The following is a 17,557-nucleotide window of genomic DNA, read 5'->3' on the forward strand; positions in this document are numbered from 1 at the left end:
TCCTTTTATTCTATGCCCAAGGCTCACAGATATATTCTATATTTTAGCCCATGGGGATCTTCTCCATCCTTGAAGAGGAGTGCATGTTCCCCAAGTCCACAGACACCTCCTTCACCAACAAGCTGTACGACCAACATCTTGGCAAGTGTAAGTGCTTTGAGAAGCCCAAGCCAGGCAAAGGAAAGGCTGACGCTCATTTCTCCCTGGTGCACTACGCTGGCACTGTGGATTACAACATCTCTGGCTGGCTGGAGAAGAACAAGGATCCATTGAATGAATCTGTTATTCAGCTCTATCAGAAGTCATCTGTGAAACTGCTTGCCATGCTCTACAGTGCTGCTGCTGCTGAAGCAGGTCATTACAAATCTATAAAGTATCTAACAAAAATATGCCCGCCTTTCATAAACATTGCGGTATTAACAGCGGTTCCTCGTGTGTTTCTTTACAACAGAGGCAGCTGCTGCTGCAGCTTCTGGAAAAGGTGGAAAGAAGAAGAAGGGTGGTTCCTTCCAGACAGTGTCTGCTTTGTTTAGAGTAAGTTTTAGACGCACATCATTACTATACGTGTGTGTGTAGTGTACTTAATTTTTAACCCATTTTGTCACAATATATCTTTCCGGTCTATTATAGTGAATGTTTCTGACTTTATTGGACAAAATCTTATTTTTACTAATACAGGAAAACTTGGGCAAGCTGATGACTAACCTGAGGAGCACTCACCCCCACTTTGTGCGTTGCCTCATTCCCAATGAGACAAAAACACCAGGTAGAGTATCTATGAAATTACTACATATTTATATGAAAATGTCTAGTAAAGTACTGGATTAAATGTGGGATCCTTTCTTATAGGTGTTATGGACAACCATCTATTGATCCACCAGTTGAGATGTAATGGTGTGTTAGAAGGTATTAGAATTTGCAGAAAGGGATTCCCAAGCAGGATCCTCTATGGCGACTTCAAGCAGAGGTAAAAAGTGTGTACTTGCTTTGAAATTGAAAAATGAAGCATTCATTGTCTGATGCAAAAAACATTGTTTTAAATATGATCATGAAAATAGGTGTTATTGTTAAATTCTGGAACACAGGAGACCAGAAAGCAAGTCTGCATTGTACTGAGGCTGGGAGGTTTGCAGAGGCAACTCCCATAGCCCATGTGGGAAGAGATGATGTAACTTGAAAAGTATATGTGCCTGGCAATGTTTGCTCCACTGAGGTGGGATACCACAATGCTTCCCTGGAAGATGTAGACATAGGAGAAAGGTGCAAATCCAAATACGACAACTTCAAGATGGGTATCACTCCTGGGAAAGTATATCGGAGTTGTTTTCCTAAATCATCAAGACCTTCTCTGTGCTGCATTTGAAAGCACAGACTCTGCAAGAATGCATGAAGATAAAGAAAAATACTGCCTCTGAATAGTTTAACATTTGGATTTCAAGCTGAGCCTTACATACATTTAAAAAACTATTATTTACCATGTTTAACTTTTATTTATTTACTGTAAACGGGAAATTACGTTTTTTTAATACATAAATATACATAAGAAAATAATAATTATATAAAACAATGATCTACAGATTTTAAGTATGAACAATTTAAGGCATAATGAATTTGAATGCACACAATTACATACTTCCAATCATTCATTTCTCTCCTTCAAAGTCAATATGAGATGCAAATATTATCTTGCCTAGGTTTAATGTTTACATATCTGGATGTCATTTTAATACCAAGTCACATTCTAAAACATCAATGAAAAGCTACATTTCATAAGAATAGACAACAAGTAACACAAGGACAGACCGTAAAAAAGATACATTAGCATTAATAAGAATTACCTCACAAGTAAGAGTTTTATTTTTATACCTGCATTTTCTGTTAAACATATTTATCAATGTACGTTTTAATGCACCACAAGTAACATGTAACATATTTTTTGAAGGTACAAAGTTCTGAATGCCAGTGCTATTCCAGAAGGGCAGTTTATTGACAGCAAGAAGGCGTGTGAGAAACTATTGGGTTCCATTGATGTTGACCATACTCAGTACAGATTTGGACACACAAAGGTATATATAAGTACACAACCAAGATCTGAAAAATATAAAGTTTGTGCCGAATTAAAATGAAGTTATACATTTTCTACATCTTTAAAGGTGTTCTTCAAAGCTGGCCTGCTGGGTACTCTAGAGGAGATGAGAGATGAAAAGCTTGCAGAGCTCATCACTCGCACTCAGGCTGCTTGCAGAGGGTTCCTCATGAGAGTGGAATTCAAGAAGATGATGGAAAGAAGGTATTTAATGGAACTGATGAATGAATAAAACATATAGGAGTGGGATGCAATGTAACTTTTGTTGAATGTTCCCAACTTCTAACTTGAACAGGGAAGCTGTGATTGTCATCCAGTACAACGTCCGATCATTCATGAATGTCAAAACATGGCCATGGATGAAGCTTTACTTTAAGATTAAGCCTCTCCTGCAGAGTGCGGAGACAGAGAAGGAGATGGCAAACATGAAGGATGAATTTGAAAAGACAAAGGAAGCTCTGGCAAAATCTGAGGCAAGAAAGAAGGAACTAGAGGAGAAAATGGTTTCCCTTCTGCAGGAGAAGAATGATCTTGCACTGCAGGTTCAATCGGTAAGAGAATACATAATGTACACATTCTACAGTGTTTAAAACCTTTAGGCAATAACTAAAAGAATGTAACTCTAATATCATTATTCACTAGGAAAGCGAAAACATTGCAGATGCTGAGGAAAGATGTGAAGGTCTCATCAAAAATAAAATTCAGCTGGAGGCTAAAGTAAAAGAGCTGACGGAAAGACTTGAAGATGAGGAGGAAAGTAACGCTGAACTGACCGCCAAGAAGAGGAAACTGGAGGATGAATGCTCTGAGCTGAAGAAAGATATTGATGACCTTGAGCTCACTCTAGCCAAAGTAGAGAAAGAAAAGCATGCCACAGAAAACAAGGTAAAAATCAGAACTATAAAGAATTATATATGTAACAATACAAATATAAAGGAGATGCTTTATAAACATCTTGACTTTGACAACTAAAACATAAGCACAATGCTGAAGAACAATCTCAAATATATTATATTTTCAGGTGAAAAATCTCACAGAGGAAATGGCGGTTCTCGATGAAAACATCACCAAGGTTTCCAAAGAGAAGAAAGCGCTCCAGGAGGCCCACCAGCAGACCTTGGATGACCTGCAGGCAGAAGAAGACAAAGTCAGCTCTTTGACCAAATCTAAGACCAAGCTGGAACAGCAAGTTGACGATGTAAGTTTTTATAAATTATGTAAATAGCATACGAATTAAGTCATTTCAAAAGCATTGTTTGCTCTTCCAATTCAGGTTAATTGGCAACACATTGCTTGTTGTAGAATTGCAATCAAATTCCAAGAAAGACATATACTTCTCAAAATGTACCCAGACTTCAAAACATTCATTAGTGACTTTCTTTTCCATATATATATATATTTTTGATGACCAATTGAAAGGAGAGCAGACTGTAACTCTTTTGCTCAAAACATCCAGAGAAACTGTTTAGAAAATGATGCCACTATTTGTCTCTAAAATTTCTTTTCAAATGATTTTTCTGAGATCACATGACACAAAAGTAGTGTGCTAAAAGGTTGTTTAAAAAAGCTTGGAAGCTATGCTGCGGTAATTGACATTAAAATGTCTTTTGATCCGGACAAGAAATTCTGCATGTTAGACTGTGGATGCTGCATTTCCTTCAATATATTGTAGATGAATAACTGTATTTAGTATTTTTTGAAAATATTTTTCGACAATGGAAAATGTTTCATCAAGAAGCACTGTAGAAAGGGCAAGTTGATTGTTGGAGTAGTTTAATTGCTGTGTGCTTTATATAGTTATGCTACAGAAGTTCATGCATTAAACTGGATGGAGATGGGGGAAGAAGCTGTTAACAGTAAATATGAACTTAACAAGGAAGACAATAAATGCATAATCAGTAAATAAGTTATTCACAGATGTGCAATTTAGGGGTAGTGGTGGTTGTGGGCCATTGCGTGAGAGCATAGTACTATAATACTCTCCCCCTTCTGGGAGAGATCGTGGCTCTTACTGGACATCTTGGAGGCAGTCAATGTTGGAATTTCCTCAATTTCTGGTAGTACAGTGTTTCCCAGATGTGGAGGAAGGAAAGTGAATGAGGAGAAACGGGAGGCATCATGTAGTTGATGTAAAACAGTTAAATTGAAGAGAGCTTGGGAGTGTGAAGGGTTCTGTAGCAGGAGATAGATTTAGCCAGGCAGGGAAAGCAAACACATGATTGGATTCAAACACAAGAAGCAGCCATTTGAAAACTGAGTGAGTGTTTGGCTTGCCACTGCCAATAACAGCTTCTTGAAAGAGTAGGCAGGAGTCCCCTTAGTAGGCTGCAAAAGGTTAGCAATGAATGCTTTGGTCAAGTCAAAGGTGAAATGGGGATTCATTTTTACAGATGTTCAATAGTGGGTGCTGTAGCAATGGAGGTGATGGAGTGCTGATAGTTTATGTCGCTGTCAGAGAGGAAAAGACAGAACATCGTCAAGGGGGCAAGCATGGCATGGAGGGTCATGGATTATTTGTAATGATGACAGCAGAGGGAGGAGTTGAGGTTAGCTGATCTTGGCTGAGTCCAGAGCAGTAATGAAAGCAAGGGGGAAACTCTGTGTAGGAAGCAGGGAGGGAGAGTGGGGTATGCACCAGTGGTTCAGGTTAAAGCACATGCTTGTCTTTAAAAGCTGGTGGGTGGCTGAGGAGATCCATGGTTGAGGATGTGGGTGAAAGGGAGAGAAGGAGTAAGCAAAGTACTGGTGCTCAAAGGGAGATTCCAGTGTTCCACATATGACACTTCAGTAGGAAGAGACCTTCAGAGGCACTTAAGATCATGGAAGAAGAGGTTGAGAGATGTCATGGGGCTGAAAGATGAGGATGATAGTAAGAGGGAATGGGGAAAGTTGAACATCAATGTGTTTAAAAAGAGGGGACACAATCAGAGTAGGCATTGGGACAGATAGGCTGGCGAAGGGAGTTGGAAAAGACAGAAAGAGTGTCAGTGGTATGTGGTGGGATACATGTTTCAGTGAAGCCATTACAATAAGACACGGGTTGGGGGAGTCAAAATCATCAATGTGAAAGGAGGATTTGTTACTGAGAGAGATTGGGCATTAGAGAGAGCCAGAATGAGTTCAGTGGAGGAGCTGGAAGAAGGCAGGAGGGAAGATGGGTGCTACCTGATAGAGACAGGAGGGGTAGATGATGTTGGAGTGGCGGAAGGTGAAGCAACCAGAGTGTCATCCAGGAGAAGGTAGGAAGGCCGAGTGATTGATGCTCGGCCTTCTATTACTTTAGTAGTGGAGAAGGGTTAAACTAAAATCTTCAAATCAGTATTTAGGATGAAGCAATAAAGAAAAATAGATACATTAAAGTGTGAAATGGAATCCTGATTGTTCCAGCAGACCACCCAAGGCAACCTAATGCTTAGAGGCTTTTGATCATTGGATGAGGAAAAACCTTCTGAAGAGTAATGGTAATATGAGAGAGGTATTGGATTGTTGGAGCCTAAGAATTTCAGATAAATGCAATTGGGCCCTGTTACTTCAGAGAAAACCTAAAAAAAACGTATTTCTTTGCTCCCAGACTCCCCCTACGCCCTCTAATTTCAATCATTATTAGGTTGACAAACAACTACTGTAAAGTGCTGTAAGCGGGATTCCTCCATATAAATAATCACTTTAAAAATGTAGCAGTCTGACTAGAAATTAATATGTCGGAAAATGACATTATATCATTTCCAATTAAGCACAGATCCTTTGCGTTACTACCAGGCACCACAACAGAGTTTTTATTTTAAACCACTTAGTACTGTACACAGGACTTAATTTAAAAACATGGCAGTGATACATGGTATACAATTCTTTTCAACACCATTTCTCCTAATATGCCTCGAATTGGCCTCAGAATATCTTGTAATATCCAAACATTCCAAATTGAGAATTAGTGGAAAGACATTGTCTATGCCGGTGATTAACCATGATCATTAATTTCCAATAAGCTTCAACATGGGGCCAAACAACGATTCCCCCCTCTTGCTACTGACCTATTGGAATCATATTCTAATCAGAATGGGAAAAAGGGAAGGTGGCACTTGTCATAACTGTAATGCAATACTATATAAACTAAGAAACAGAGGAAAATAACATGCAAAGTGCTCCCCAGATCACTGAAGCATCACTAATGTAGCTTTATTAATTTCCTGCATGTTTACAGTAATTTCCAGGTGATTTTATAAAGAATAAAATGGCCTCCTTTCAATTCATATGGCATTGGCTGGGAGAATGAACAATATATATTATTTTATTGAACCCATTTTCTATTGATTTTTCAAAAAGATAAACACCAGTAGTCTATTCATAGTAGGCAATTAAATCAGAACACATCTAAAGCACAAAGTCAACAGGCCTATCAGGATGAAAAAAAAGAAAAATACAAAAATACAAAAGGGGAAGGGCTAAGCGCACAAATCATTAAAAGCATTCCAAATGCTTGTGGACTTATCAAGTTGTTGCTTAAACTGGAAGGATATTCTCTCCCTGCTGGAGAGGAGCAACAAGCTGTGAAGCCAGCCTTCAACGGTAAGTCTAATTAAGCTCTTCGAATGCAACAAAATATGTTTCTTAGCACCACAAGAGCTCTGCAGACCCAGGAGAGTTTAATTAATGTCAGCCGGAAAAAAAAACAATACGCATTAAATACGCGCGCAAGGGAGGCAAATACCCAGCACAAGGTCTATATGCTAGAGGACATCTCCCCAGAATGACTGGACTTTTTGACAAGACTAGAACATGTGTAAAGTGGTACCCACAACATGTTTTACAATTCAAACATAACCCATCTGGACTTAACTTACAGGACAACAGCTTCCCTGGGGACCCGTAGATGTATTGATTAATCCTTTGCTGTTTGAAGCGCAAATCCAAGTCATTCTTAAATCTCCAGGAACATATACAAGACCATTCAATATCAGCGAGTTTACAGCCTAGGATAAAACGGCCACCTCACAATTCATATGGCACTGGCTGGAAGAATGAACAATATTTTAGAGTACAGAAACAAACTAAACACGGATGCTTAAAATGTGCACCTATATTTTCTTTATGCATTTCAGAAAAGAGGTCATATGCAAGTTCACAATTTACCAAACATACTTTAAAGAATGGGAGGATTAATATACTAAGGAACAAGTATCCTAAAAATAAAGAATTACTCTGATCAGTGTTCTGAAAAGTTACATTCTAACATGCACCTAATCAAGACGAGTAAAAGTTGAACCTCATGAGATAGTAATTTATTAACTTATTTTCTTTTTCAAATATTCACAGCTTGAAGGGTCACTGGAACAAGAGAAAAAACTCCGTATGGACCTGGAAAGGGCAAAGAGAAAGCTTGAAGGTGACCTGAAGCTTTCCCAGGAAACCGTGATGGATCTCGAGAATGATAAACAACAAAATGATGAAAAACTGAAAAAGTTAGTAAACCTTAGTAATATGAAAAATGAAACTCATGTACCTGATAATTTCAAAGTAATTAATTACTTGGCTGGTGGTGCTATATTCATAATAACAAAAAAAGCATTCCTGAATAGCAAAGAAGGTAAAGATAACCACTTCCTCTAAAGTAGCACAAATAAAATAATACACTTAATTACATTACATGAATGTATAATGCATGACTGTATCTCATCTCTACCATTCAAAGAGTCACTCATCATAAATGCTAAATAACCAATAAAAAAATAGGAAAAAAGGGAAATGGTAGTATAGTACACCACCATCCTAACAAACATATTCTTTAAACAGGAAAGACTTTGAATTCTCCCAGCTGCAGAGCAAGATTGAGGATGAGCAATCTCTTGGAGCCCAGCTACAGAAAAAGATCAAAGAATTACAGGTAATACATTTTTTCTTCAAAAGAAGTGTTGCTGCAAATAGTATTCTTTAAAATATCCAAAGGAATTTTAATTTAAGACCAAAATTTGGTCTTTCAGGCTCGCATTGAAGAGCTGGAGGAGGAAATTGAAGCTGAGCGTGCAGCTCGTGCTAAGGTTGAGAAACAGAGGTCCGATCTCTCCAGGGAACTGGAAGAAATCAGTGAAAGACTGGAAGAAGCTGGTGGAGCCACTTCAGCCCAGATTGAAATGAACAAGAAGCGTGAAGCAGAGTTCCAGAAACTGAGACGGGACCTGGAAGAGTCCACTCTCCAGCATGAAGCTACCGCTGCCGCCCTGCGTAAGAAGCATGCCGACAGCGTTGCAGAACTTGGGGAACAGATTGATAACCTGCAGCGGGTCAAACAGAAGCTGGAGAAAGAGAAGAGCGAATTCAAGATGGAAATCGATGACCTCGCCAGCAACATGGAGAATGTCTCCAAATCCAAGGTAATCAAGGACTTGCAGAAAACTGAGTTATTACGAAAGTTTAGTTCAGTTGCTGATACTAAATGTGTGTGCTCTTTTTATTTAAGTCTAACCTTGAGAAGGTCAGCCGATTGTTGGAGGATCAACTCAGCGAGGTGAAAACAAAAGATGACGAGCATCAGCGTCTTATTAATGACCTCACAACCCAGAAGGCACGCTTCCAGACTGAAAATGGTATGTATTTCTCTGAAAAGATCTTACTCCAGAACAGAAGTTAATACTAACATGTAAGAGTACAGAAACGTACATCACATTCCAGGGCAAAATAAAGTCAGGGAACTTAGAATTAAGTAGACTGTCATATTTAATTTTAGCCTGTATGTACAATCTTTAACATTGGCATTGGATTTCTCTTTGAGATTCTGACTGCTGGACTCTATTCAAAGTGTAGTTTTTCACCATCCTAATTTGTCATGTTATTTGAACTCGCATTATTGTTAGTTCAAACTGTAAAGATACGTTTTTTCAGATAAAACACACATGGGCCTGATTTACGAAACGTTTTTCAATGGAATTGCACCATTGTAAAACACTTGTGTAAATCAGGTCCATATGTCATTAACATAATATTTCTAAATTGATCCACAGTGATAGATCGAAATCAAGCCATCACTGCATTTTACACACAAGTAGCCATTCGTCCGAGCTCATGTTTGTAAAACCATGAAACCCCAACTTGCAATTCAAAATGCAATGTCATATTTTATACCAGTCAAATGCAAAGTAGATATGTTGTTGTTCAGTTACATCAACACTGTACAATTATTTGTTATCGAATCAATCAATGTAGATCTGCTACAGTCATACATTGACACCTTGTTTGATTGGTTGCACTCTTATGCACGTCGTGTTATCATGGGTTAATGTATTTGTTTAATTCTTATGTTCAGGGTTTTGTAGCACCTGGTATGCTACCTGAGGACTGCACCAAAGGCCAAGGGGTTTGATGGATGTTGTGAAGGGGGTGGTCAAAGATAATATCTGAGCAGAAAACAAAGTGTCTGACAGAAAGAGAGGTAATGCCTTAGCAACCAAAAGCAGATGGTACAGGTGTGCTAACAGAGATCTTCTGAACTTCAGACAGCAGGGATCAAGTCCTAGAAAGAGCGGGAGAGAGTTCCACATGGAGGTGCCTTGATAATGCAACAAAGCATTTCTACTATCCTGGTGTGTAGCCAGGATTTGACACTGACATGAGGCACCTGGTTAGCTGGTCCTGTGGGAACACTTTGAGAAAGCATGCCATGTAAGACTATGTGAGTCAGCAAAGGTATCCAGAAGTCACTTTGGCACTTCACAGGTTGGCAATGCATTATATTCCTCTCAAAGAGTTATGGTCATATCACTTCAGCCGGATTAAGAGGATGGAGGTAAAGCCCTGTGCTAGCTGCAGATCTTTGAGGATGTTCGCTGCAAGTCCATGGGTGATCCAGTTGTAGTAGTAGGCAAGGAACAATTAATGCTAGGAAAACGGAAATGCTTTGGCGGGAGGGGGGAGGGGGTGGTTGAGGTCCCTTGTGCTACCCAGCTGGTCAATGGGCAGGCTATTGCTGGGTCCGAGATCCAGCATCAGATATATGGCCGGATCGCGGAACCTGGCCTGCCTCAGCCCTGACCAGGCTTTCCCGAGCCCCAGCTTCTCTAAGGGAAGCTGGAGGCTCGGTTAAAAGCGCTGTATTGCCCAGCCGTCATTCGCACAGCCTGTTTTCTTTCTTCTGGCCTTAAAGGGACACAACGGGAATCAATGGGCCATGAATATCACTGGGGCAGGAGCCATCACTGTTGAAAGCAGGCTACCTACATGCTGGGAACACTATTGTTTTCCAAATGAGCATCTTACACTTTAATAATAAAAAAAAAAAAGTAATTTCCAAACTCAAAAATGCTGCTTGCATTCACTTCACTAGTTTTCTTTAAAATGTGTTTTTTTGTCAGACTACCACACAAATACTCTAATTTGTGTGCCCCATCCATTGTGTTTCATCACAAGTTATATTTTTAAAGATGTTATATGCTTGTCAAACTGGTTAATCACAAATGCTTCTTTGGTGCTGACAGCAGTTATTAGAAAATTAAATTGTGGGTTCATGGTTGCCAACTTTTGATTTTCACTACAGGACCAGAAATACCCCCTTCTCCGTCCTGAATATAAGCAAACGGCCAGCCCAACCCATGCCCTGGCCAAGCACTTGTTTTTTTTAAATAAGGAATTGCAATAAGTCATATGATTAAAAACCAATTTGAAAATATAACATATCAGCAACGGTCTCTCAACCTGCTGAGCTACCCTGGTAACCTTCTACCGTCGAGCGTGTCTATGGATCCCTTAATGTACTAAAAATCACGGCATTATCGACAGTATTTTGGATGCACCACTGCCATGGAAGTGATTCAAAGTGGAATTGATGTACATTGTGGAGTTTGCAAAGAAGCAGTGTCAAAGACATTGCACCATTTAAAAAAACTTATTTTGAACATTTCCTTTGAGCAGAGTCCACTGCCAGCTCTGCCTCCTCAAAACTTCACGCCCTCAGACCTCCACCCCCTCCTCCAAACTCCAACCCTACTCCAGCCCTTGTGGGATCCCCCTTTAAATTTTTTCCATTTCCACCACTAGTGCTATTATGATGCATACCTACTTCTTCCCAAACAACCGTAGAAATCCAAATTCAGAACAACACTAAGAAAAAATATAACTCCAAATGTGTTGTAGATGTGTCTCATGGAGATTATGCAGTAGTTTGTGATATCAAGACACATTAGCATTGTTTGTATTCTGCAGTAATTAGACATTCAAAAAACAACAGTAAAAAATCGAAATTCTTGTTTAAAGGTGAGCTCTCTCGGCAACTAGAAGAGAAAGAATCCTTGATTTCCCAATTGACCAGAGGAAAACAAGCTTTTACTCAACAAACAGAGGAACTGAAGAGGCAACTCGAAGAGGAAACAAAGGTAAAGATTTGCTAGTTTATCTTCTTGTATCTAAACTGAATAATTATATTTAAAATCAAAGCTACATAGGAAAACAAATCTACAAATTGAAATGAAAAATGACGGTGACTACCCTGAGAGACCAGTAAGAAACACTGCAGTATCACATACATGGGCAATTTCTCTTGGTGTAGAGCACAGACTTCGTATCTATCTTAGCCCAGTATTTTTATTCAAAGACTTTCTAGAGGTGAGAAACTTAGTATATAACATCCACTCATTATTTATTTTACAATTATAGCATCGGATCAGTCAACAGTGTGCACCATATAAATGGCCACACTCTGTCATAAATCATCAATAAAATGACAAGGACACACTACCAGGGGATGAACTTCATAATGTTAAAAATACCTTAAAAAAAGAAAACAACCTGGAAGTAATTTAGAGACCATATATTAGTATAATAGTAACCATGACTCAAAACATAATAGTATCTGATGTTTTTACATCTTCATCTGGCAACAGGCAAAGAATGCCCTGGCACATGCCTTGCAATCTGCCAGACATGATTGTGATTTGCTCCGTGAGCAATATGACGAGGAACAAGAAGGCAAGGCCGAGCTCCAACGTGCTATGTCCAAAGCCAATGGGGAAGTTGCTCAATGGAGGACCAAGTATGAAACCGATGCCATTCAGCGCACTGAGGAACTGGAAGAGGCTAAGTATGTCATGGGCTATAAATAATATGATCATTGCTGAATTAATTGTAGAGTGTATGAAAATAATCAGAATCAACATTTGTTCAATAATTACAGGAAAAAGCTTGCTCAAAGACTGCAGGATGCTGAAGAACAGGTGGAGGCTGTCAATTCCAAGTGCGCTTCACTTGAAAAGACCAAGCAGAGGCTACAAGCTGAAGTGGAGGACCTCATGATTGATGTTGAACGAGCCAACAGTGCTGCTGCATCCCTTGACAAAAAGCAGAGGAACTTTGATAAGGTAAACAACCAGGCACAATGCTTTATAGAAGATATTTCACATTCCTCAGCCAAGAGGACTTATGTTTTTACAATTCTTGTTTTTCAAAAGGTTCTAGCTGAATGGAAGCAGAAGTATGAAGAAGCTCAGGCTGAATTGGATGCATCGCAGAAGGATGCACGTTCCTTGAGCACCGAAATCTTCAAGATGAAGAATGCATATGAGGAGTCACTGGACCATCTTGAAACCCTGAAACGTGAAAACAAGAACCTGCAACGTAAGTGTGCTCAGTTCTACTTCAAATTAATCTAACAAAGGAGGCCTACAGGAATGGAGGACTTTTCTGCATTGAATAATATCATTGAATAATATCCACCTAAAACAATTATAAAAGTATCTGTTTTGTTTTTCAAGCAATACTACTTTTCATTTACAGGAAACAAAATGGTTTTATTGTCACTGCTTTTATCAAGCAACACTGGGTTTTATTTTGGGTTTGCCCATCATGAACATAACTATTGTGTTGTACTCAAGTATCTAAAACATTTTCTTCTAGAGGAGATCTCAGATCTTACTGAACAAATAGGAGAGACTGGGAAGTGTATTCATGAACTGGAAAAAGCCAAAAAGCAGGTTGAACAAGAAAAGAGTGATTTCCAGGCTGCCTTAGAAGAAGCTGAAGTATGTAAACAATCACTTATGGTGCTTAATATGCTGCATTACATTTACTGTTTTACAACATTTTGAAATTATCTTTAACTTTGTTTTACAAAAGGGATCTCTGGAACATGAAGAAGCAAAGATTCTGCGCACCCAACTTGAGCTGAACCAGATAAAATCTGAGGTAGACAGGAAGATTGCTGAAAAAGATGAGGAAATTGAGCAGCTGAAGAGGAACAACCAGAGAGCTGTGGATTCACTTCAAGGTACATTAGATTCTGAAATCAGGAGCAGGAATGATGCTCTGAGGCTGAAGAAGAAAATGGAAGGAGATCTAAATGAAATAGAGATCCAGCTCAGTCATGCGAACCGCCAAGCCGCAGAAGCACAAAAACACCTCAGAAATGTACAAGGTCAACTGAAGGTACTGTTATTTTATCCAATTCGAGGTGCCAGACTTCTCTATATAACATTCAATGTCAAGGATTCAAAACTACAATGAAGTAAACTAAAATAGTTGAATAGTTGAGACGGTAATTAATGCATAAAATATGTTCTTTCCCCAAAAAGGATGCCCAACTCCATCTTGATGATGCTACTCGAGGACAAGATGACCTAAAAGAACAAGTGGCTGTCATTGAGCGCAGGAACAACCTTCAGCAGGCAGAAATCGAAGAGATGAGGGCTGCCCTTGAACAGACAGAAAGATCTCGCAAAGTTGCTGAACAAGAACTTCTTGATGCAAGTGAACGTCTGCAACTTCTGCATTCTCAGGTACAAATCCATTTAAAGTAAATACGTTGCTTTTGCACTATAAACGCGATTTGGTTGTGAAAATATATGTGCTTCACCCTTAGAATACCAGTCTTATCAACACCAAGAAGAAGCTTGAGAGTGACAGCTCCCAACTCCAAGGTGAAGTGGAGGAAGCGATCCAAGAAGCTAGGAATGCTGAAGAGAAAGCCAAGAAGGCCATCACCGATGTAAGTATCTTGTTCAAGAGAAATTATTAAATATATTATAAAAGGTAGCCTCAATTGGAGTGAGACAGATATTTATCCAAAGTGCCCAACACAGTATTCAATACTCCAACATTAGTTCTGAAAACATAGTTAAGAAACATCCACCAAACTATCGTGAAACAGATGATGAATTCTGCAGCTCACTAGAGCGGACATGAAGCATAAATTCAACCTTTTCTCAAAACAAATATTTTTCCAATCTGAGATACAAGTATTCTTTTCACAGGCTGCCATGATGGCTGAAGAGCTGAAGAAAGAACAGGACACAAGCGCCCATCTTGAGAGGATGAAGAAGAACCTGGAGCAGACCGTGAAGGACCTGCAGCATCGCCTGGATGAGGCTGAACAGCTCGCAATGAAGGGAGGCAAGAAGCAGCTCCAGAAACTGGAGAGCAGGGTGAGTTACAATCTGAACATTCGCACTGACATGATTTGTGTTCATCATCCTCATAATTCTATATTTTTATCAAATCACCTCTTAGGTACACGAGCTCGAAAATGAACTTGAATCTGAGCAAAAACGTGGAGTGGAAGCAATTAAGGGTGTTCGCAAATACGAAAGACGAGTTAAAGAACTAACCTATCAGGTGTGCTTTTATGTGTCTGGATGTGAATAGACATGTTTTGCTAAGAAATATAGATCCAAACATGCCTTTGGATCGGCTTGTAAAGAAACATAACATTCTGTCCAATACCAGTTGTGTCTTAGCAAGTAAATCATAACGTTTCAGCAATGGAAAAAGTCAATATATTTTACTGATCTTATGTATATTTATGTGGTCGTTGTTCTAGTCAGAGGAAGATAAGAAAAATGTCCTGAGACTGCAGGATCTCGCAGACAAACTGCAGCTGAAGGTTAAAGCCTATAAGAGACAAGCAGAAGAAACTGTAAGCACAAACTGTTCTGTTGGTATTTGGTCTTGCTAAATGAAAGACTGTGGTTGTTTGTGAAGTGGCTTTATAAGTGATATATGCGCCTATAACAACAGTTGGAACTTCAAAACCAATAGGAAATAGTTCATGTGCTTGGCCCTTTAACTTAATCAGCATGCCATTTATCCTGAGTCCATACGATAGTAATCACACTCAGCAATATTTAAATGAACGTCTCATTGTTTAGCTTAATGCTCGTCTCTCTCGTCTAGAATAAGGAAAGTGGAAGCTTGTAGACCATGGAATCGGTTTTTCGGAGTACAAGTTGTGTCTATTACTTCAGTCTGTACATTACTCAAACCGTTTAATCTCTCATTTTTTTGCAGTGGTCGAAGTGCACGAAAAGAAGTAGTGGAACTATGTTCCCTGCTGTCTGGTCCCCACTCCCCACAACCCCCATTGCCACACACCCTCCTACGCGCCATACAAACCCCTAAACAAATACGCATGCTGGTTAAGGGAACGTTCAGTGGAGTGCGCTGAAGGGCAAGTTTCAACCTTTACATACACTTTTATTTTAAAAACGAAACCATTTACGGACCATTTTCTTTTTAACATAAAAGTATAGGAACGGTAAAACTTAATTTTAAAAAAGTTGAGATGCACCACTCTCAACCGCCCCTGCCCACTTTGACCACTCATTTTACGTTAAAAGAATGCACTAGTATTGTATTTATAAGTATTGGGAATGTAAACTATACACCATTTCTTTTTCAATCTAGGAGGAACAAGCCAATTCACACCTGTCCAGATTCAGAAAAGTGCAGCACGAGCTTGAGGAAGCTGAGGAAAGGGCAGACATTGCAGAATCACAAGTGAATAAACTTAGAACAAAGAGCCGTGATGTTGGTGGCAAGGTAAGGATGAATATACATACAGATCTATTTGCAAGATGGTGACTTTAGTTCTCAGCAGTGCATACCTTTTGTTTAGAGATTATTGGCATTGGAAATAGTTGTCAAAAAAATGTATCTCTCAGCTTTAGAAAACATAAATGATTTTCAGCCATATGAGTGCAATAGCCTGTACAGGCAGTAAACCAGGGAATTCAAAATGTACCTCCAAAGCTAAGTGAGGGATTTTTAAACTTAATCTCAAAAAGTAAAGATGCATTTGAGAGAATTATCCTAGGTCTCATGAACAAGACTTCGGGTCCAGGAAACCCTTCATTGCCATTCTGGTGTTTCCAATAAGGGTCATTAATTTACATGGCAGATCAGAACAAATGAATACATTGTGGTTCTCTTGAATGTGCTCCCCTTTGAGCTTATAGGAACATAGCAGCTTCCAGAGCCACAAAGGAGGTGGCCAATTAACACATCTTCAAGTGTTAAAGACAAACAATACTAGAGCAACTGCACCCTGAAATGGGAATATCCTTGGAGAATGGATGGCAGAATGAGTGTTGTGTAGAAACTGCCATGGTCTTGCTTCCCTCCATATAGGAAGACAGTTTAGCATTGGAAAAGCTGCAACAGTAAAGCACCACTACAGGGAAACCCACAAGAAAACGACAGTTAATAGTTAAGCAATTGTAGGCCTTGGTTTTATTACATCAAACAGATAATCTGACAAGGAGCTATGCAGATGCAATCCCTCCCAGTGCTTTATGACATAGAAACAGGGAACCTGATTTCTCATGTACGAGCAAGCTTTGAGGACCCCTTTGGTTCCTTGGGAGTGAGGCCTACGTTAAAGAGCAAGTGAAGTAGACATACATGACCAATAAAAGGATATGCGCATGCAGAATGACATGTGCTTCCTAGAATCTGAACCGAGACACAGTCTAAGCTGCTAGTGGGAAATGCATTTTATATATTGACATAAAAGGGGAAGGATACTATAAGAACTAAGAAATGTCTCTGTAAGTAACGTCGGTAATGACTAACTGTGATTCCCTTTGCATTAGCTATACTTAAATAACTATCTATATTCTTTATATTGCAGAAAGCAGAGAGCGAAGAGTGAAAATGCACCAACAAACAAGAGAACGAGCTGAAATTTGCAAAATGTGAATTTGCCAGACTTCTCTGAACATATTGATCTATTTGTATATTTTTTACAAATCCACTGTAAAATAAAAACCTGAAACTTCTTAGAAGCTTGTGTTTTACATATTGTCCAACAGAATGTTCTTATTTTATTTAATACCATTATTTAAAAAAACAAACATTGGAAATGGCTACAGGTTTTGGCATTCATTTGTCAGGCGCAGCCTCAAATACCCCAATAAGGCCATCGTGTGACTGGTATAGTTACCATACCTAAGATATAACCTACATTTGACACATACCTGTGTGAGAAAGGGAAATGAAGAAACACATTCAGGGCTTCTTGAAAACAAAAAAACACGGGCACTAAAAATAGGTGTAGTGTCTTCATAAAGTTACTAGACTCATGAGTTCTCAACTACACTTTGTTTTTTTCTTAATTGGGAGTAAACGTGATGTTACTGCAATTGATTAAGTACTTTCACTTAGAAATACGGCTAGTTTAATTTCAGAGAGTTTTTGCATATTTAATGTTCCTAAGTTCCT

The 17,557-nt window shown here is 39.1% G+C and overlaps 1 protein-coding gene across 1 annotated transcript in view; it reads left to right on the forward strand.

Moving 5' to 3' along the window:
* The window catches only part of LOC138568759 (uncharacterized), a 149,438-nt gene extending 132,323 nt beyond the window's left edge, over positions 1–17,115 (forward strand). The window contains exons 54-79 of the mRNA XM_069646542.1: positions 48–354; positions 452–534; positions 679–766; positions 850–967; positions 1,943–2,066; positions 2,154–2,290; positions 2,382–2,637; positions 2,729–2,971; positions 3,108–3,284; positions 7,400–7,545; positions 7,877–7,967; positions 8,065–8,454; positions 8,541–8,667; positions 11,327–11,445; positions 11,953–12,149; positions 12,243–12,426; positions 12,517–12,682; positions 12,962–13,086; positions 13,181–13,489; positions 13,636–13,839; positions 13,923–14,048; positions 14,314–14,484; positions 14,570–14,674; positions 14,880–14,975; positions 15,743–15,877; positions 16,968–17,115. Coding sequence (XP_069502643.1) covers positions 48–354; positions 452–534; positions 679–766; positions 850–967; positions 1,943–2,066; positions 2,154–2,290; positions 2,382–2,637; positions 2,729–2,971; positions 3,108–3,284; positions 7,400–7,545; positions 7,877–7,967; positions 8,065–8,454; positions 8,541–8,667; positions 11,327–11,445; positions 11,953–12,149; positions 12,243–12,426; positions 12,517–12,682; positions 12,962–13,086; positions 13,181–13,489; positions 13,636–13,839; positions 13,923–14,048; positions 14,314–14,484; positions 14,570–14,674; positions 14,880–14,975; positions 15,743–15,877; positions 16,968–16,988 — 4,245 coding nt within the window. The 3' untranslated portion in view covers positions 16,989–17,115. The remainder of the gene's footprint in view (positions 1–47; positions 355–451; positions 535–678; positions 767–849; positions 968–1,942; positions 2,067–2,153; positions 2,291–2,381; positions 2,638–2,728; positions 2,972–3,107; positions 3,285–7,399; positions 7,546–7,876; positions 7,968–8,064; positions 8,455–8,540; positions 8,668–11,326; positions 11,446–11,952; positions 12,150–12,242; positions 12,427–12,516; positions 12,683–12,961; positions 13,087–13,180; positions 13,490–13,635; positions 13,840–13,922; positions 14,049–14,313; positions 14,485–14,569; positions 14,675–14,879; positions 14,976–15,742; positions 15,878–16,967) is intronic.
* The last annotated feature ends 442 nt before the right edge of the window (positions 17,116–17,557 follow it).

Source organism: Ambystoma mexicanum, chromosome 2q, assembly GCF_040938575.1.
Source record: "Ambystoma mexicanum isolate Mex_15411 chromosome 2q, UKY_AmexF1_1, whole genome shotgun sequence".
Lineage (NCBI taxonomy): Eukaryota > Metazoa > Chordata > Amphibia > Caudata > Ambystomatidae > Ambystoma > Ambystoma mexicanum.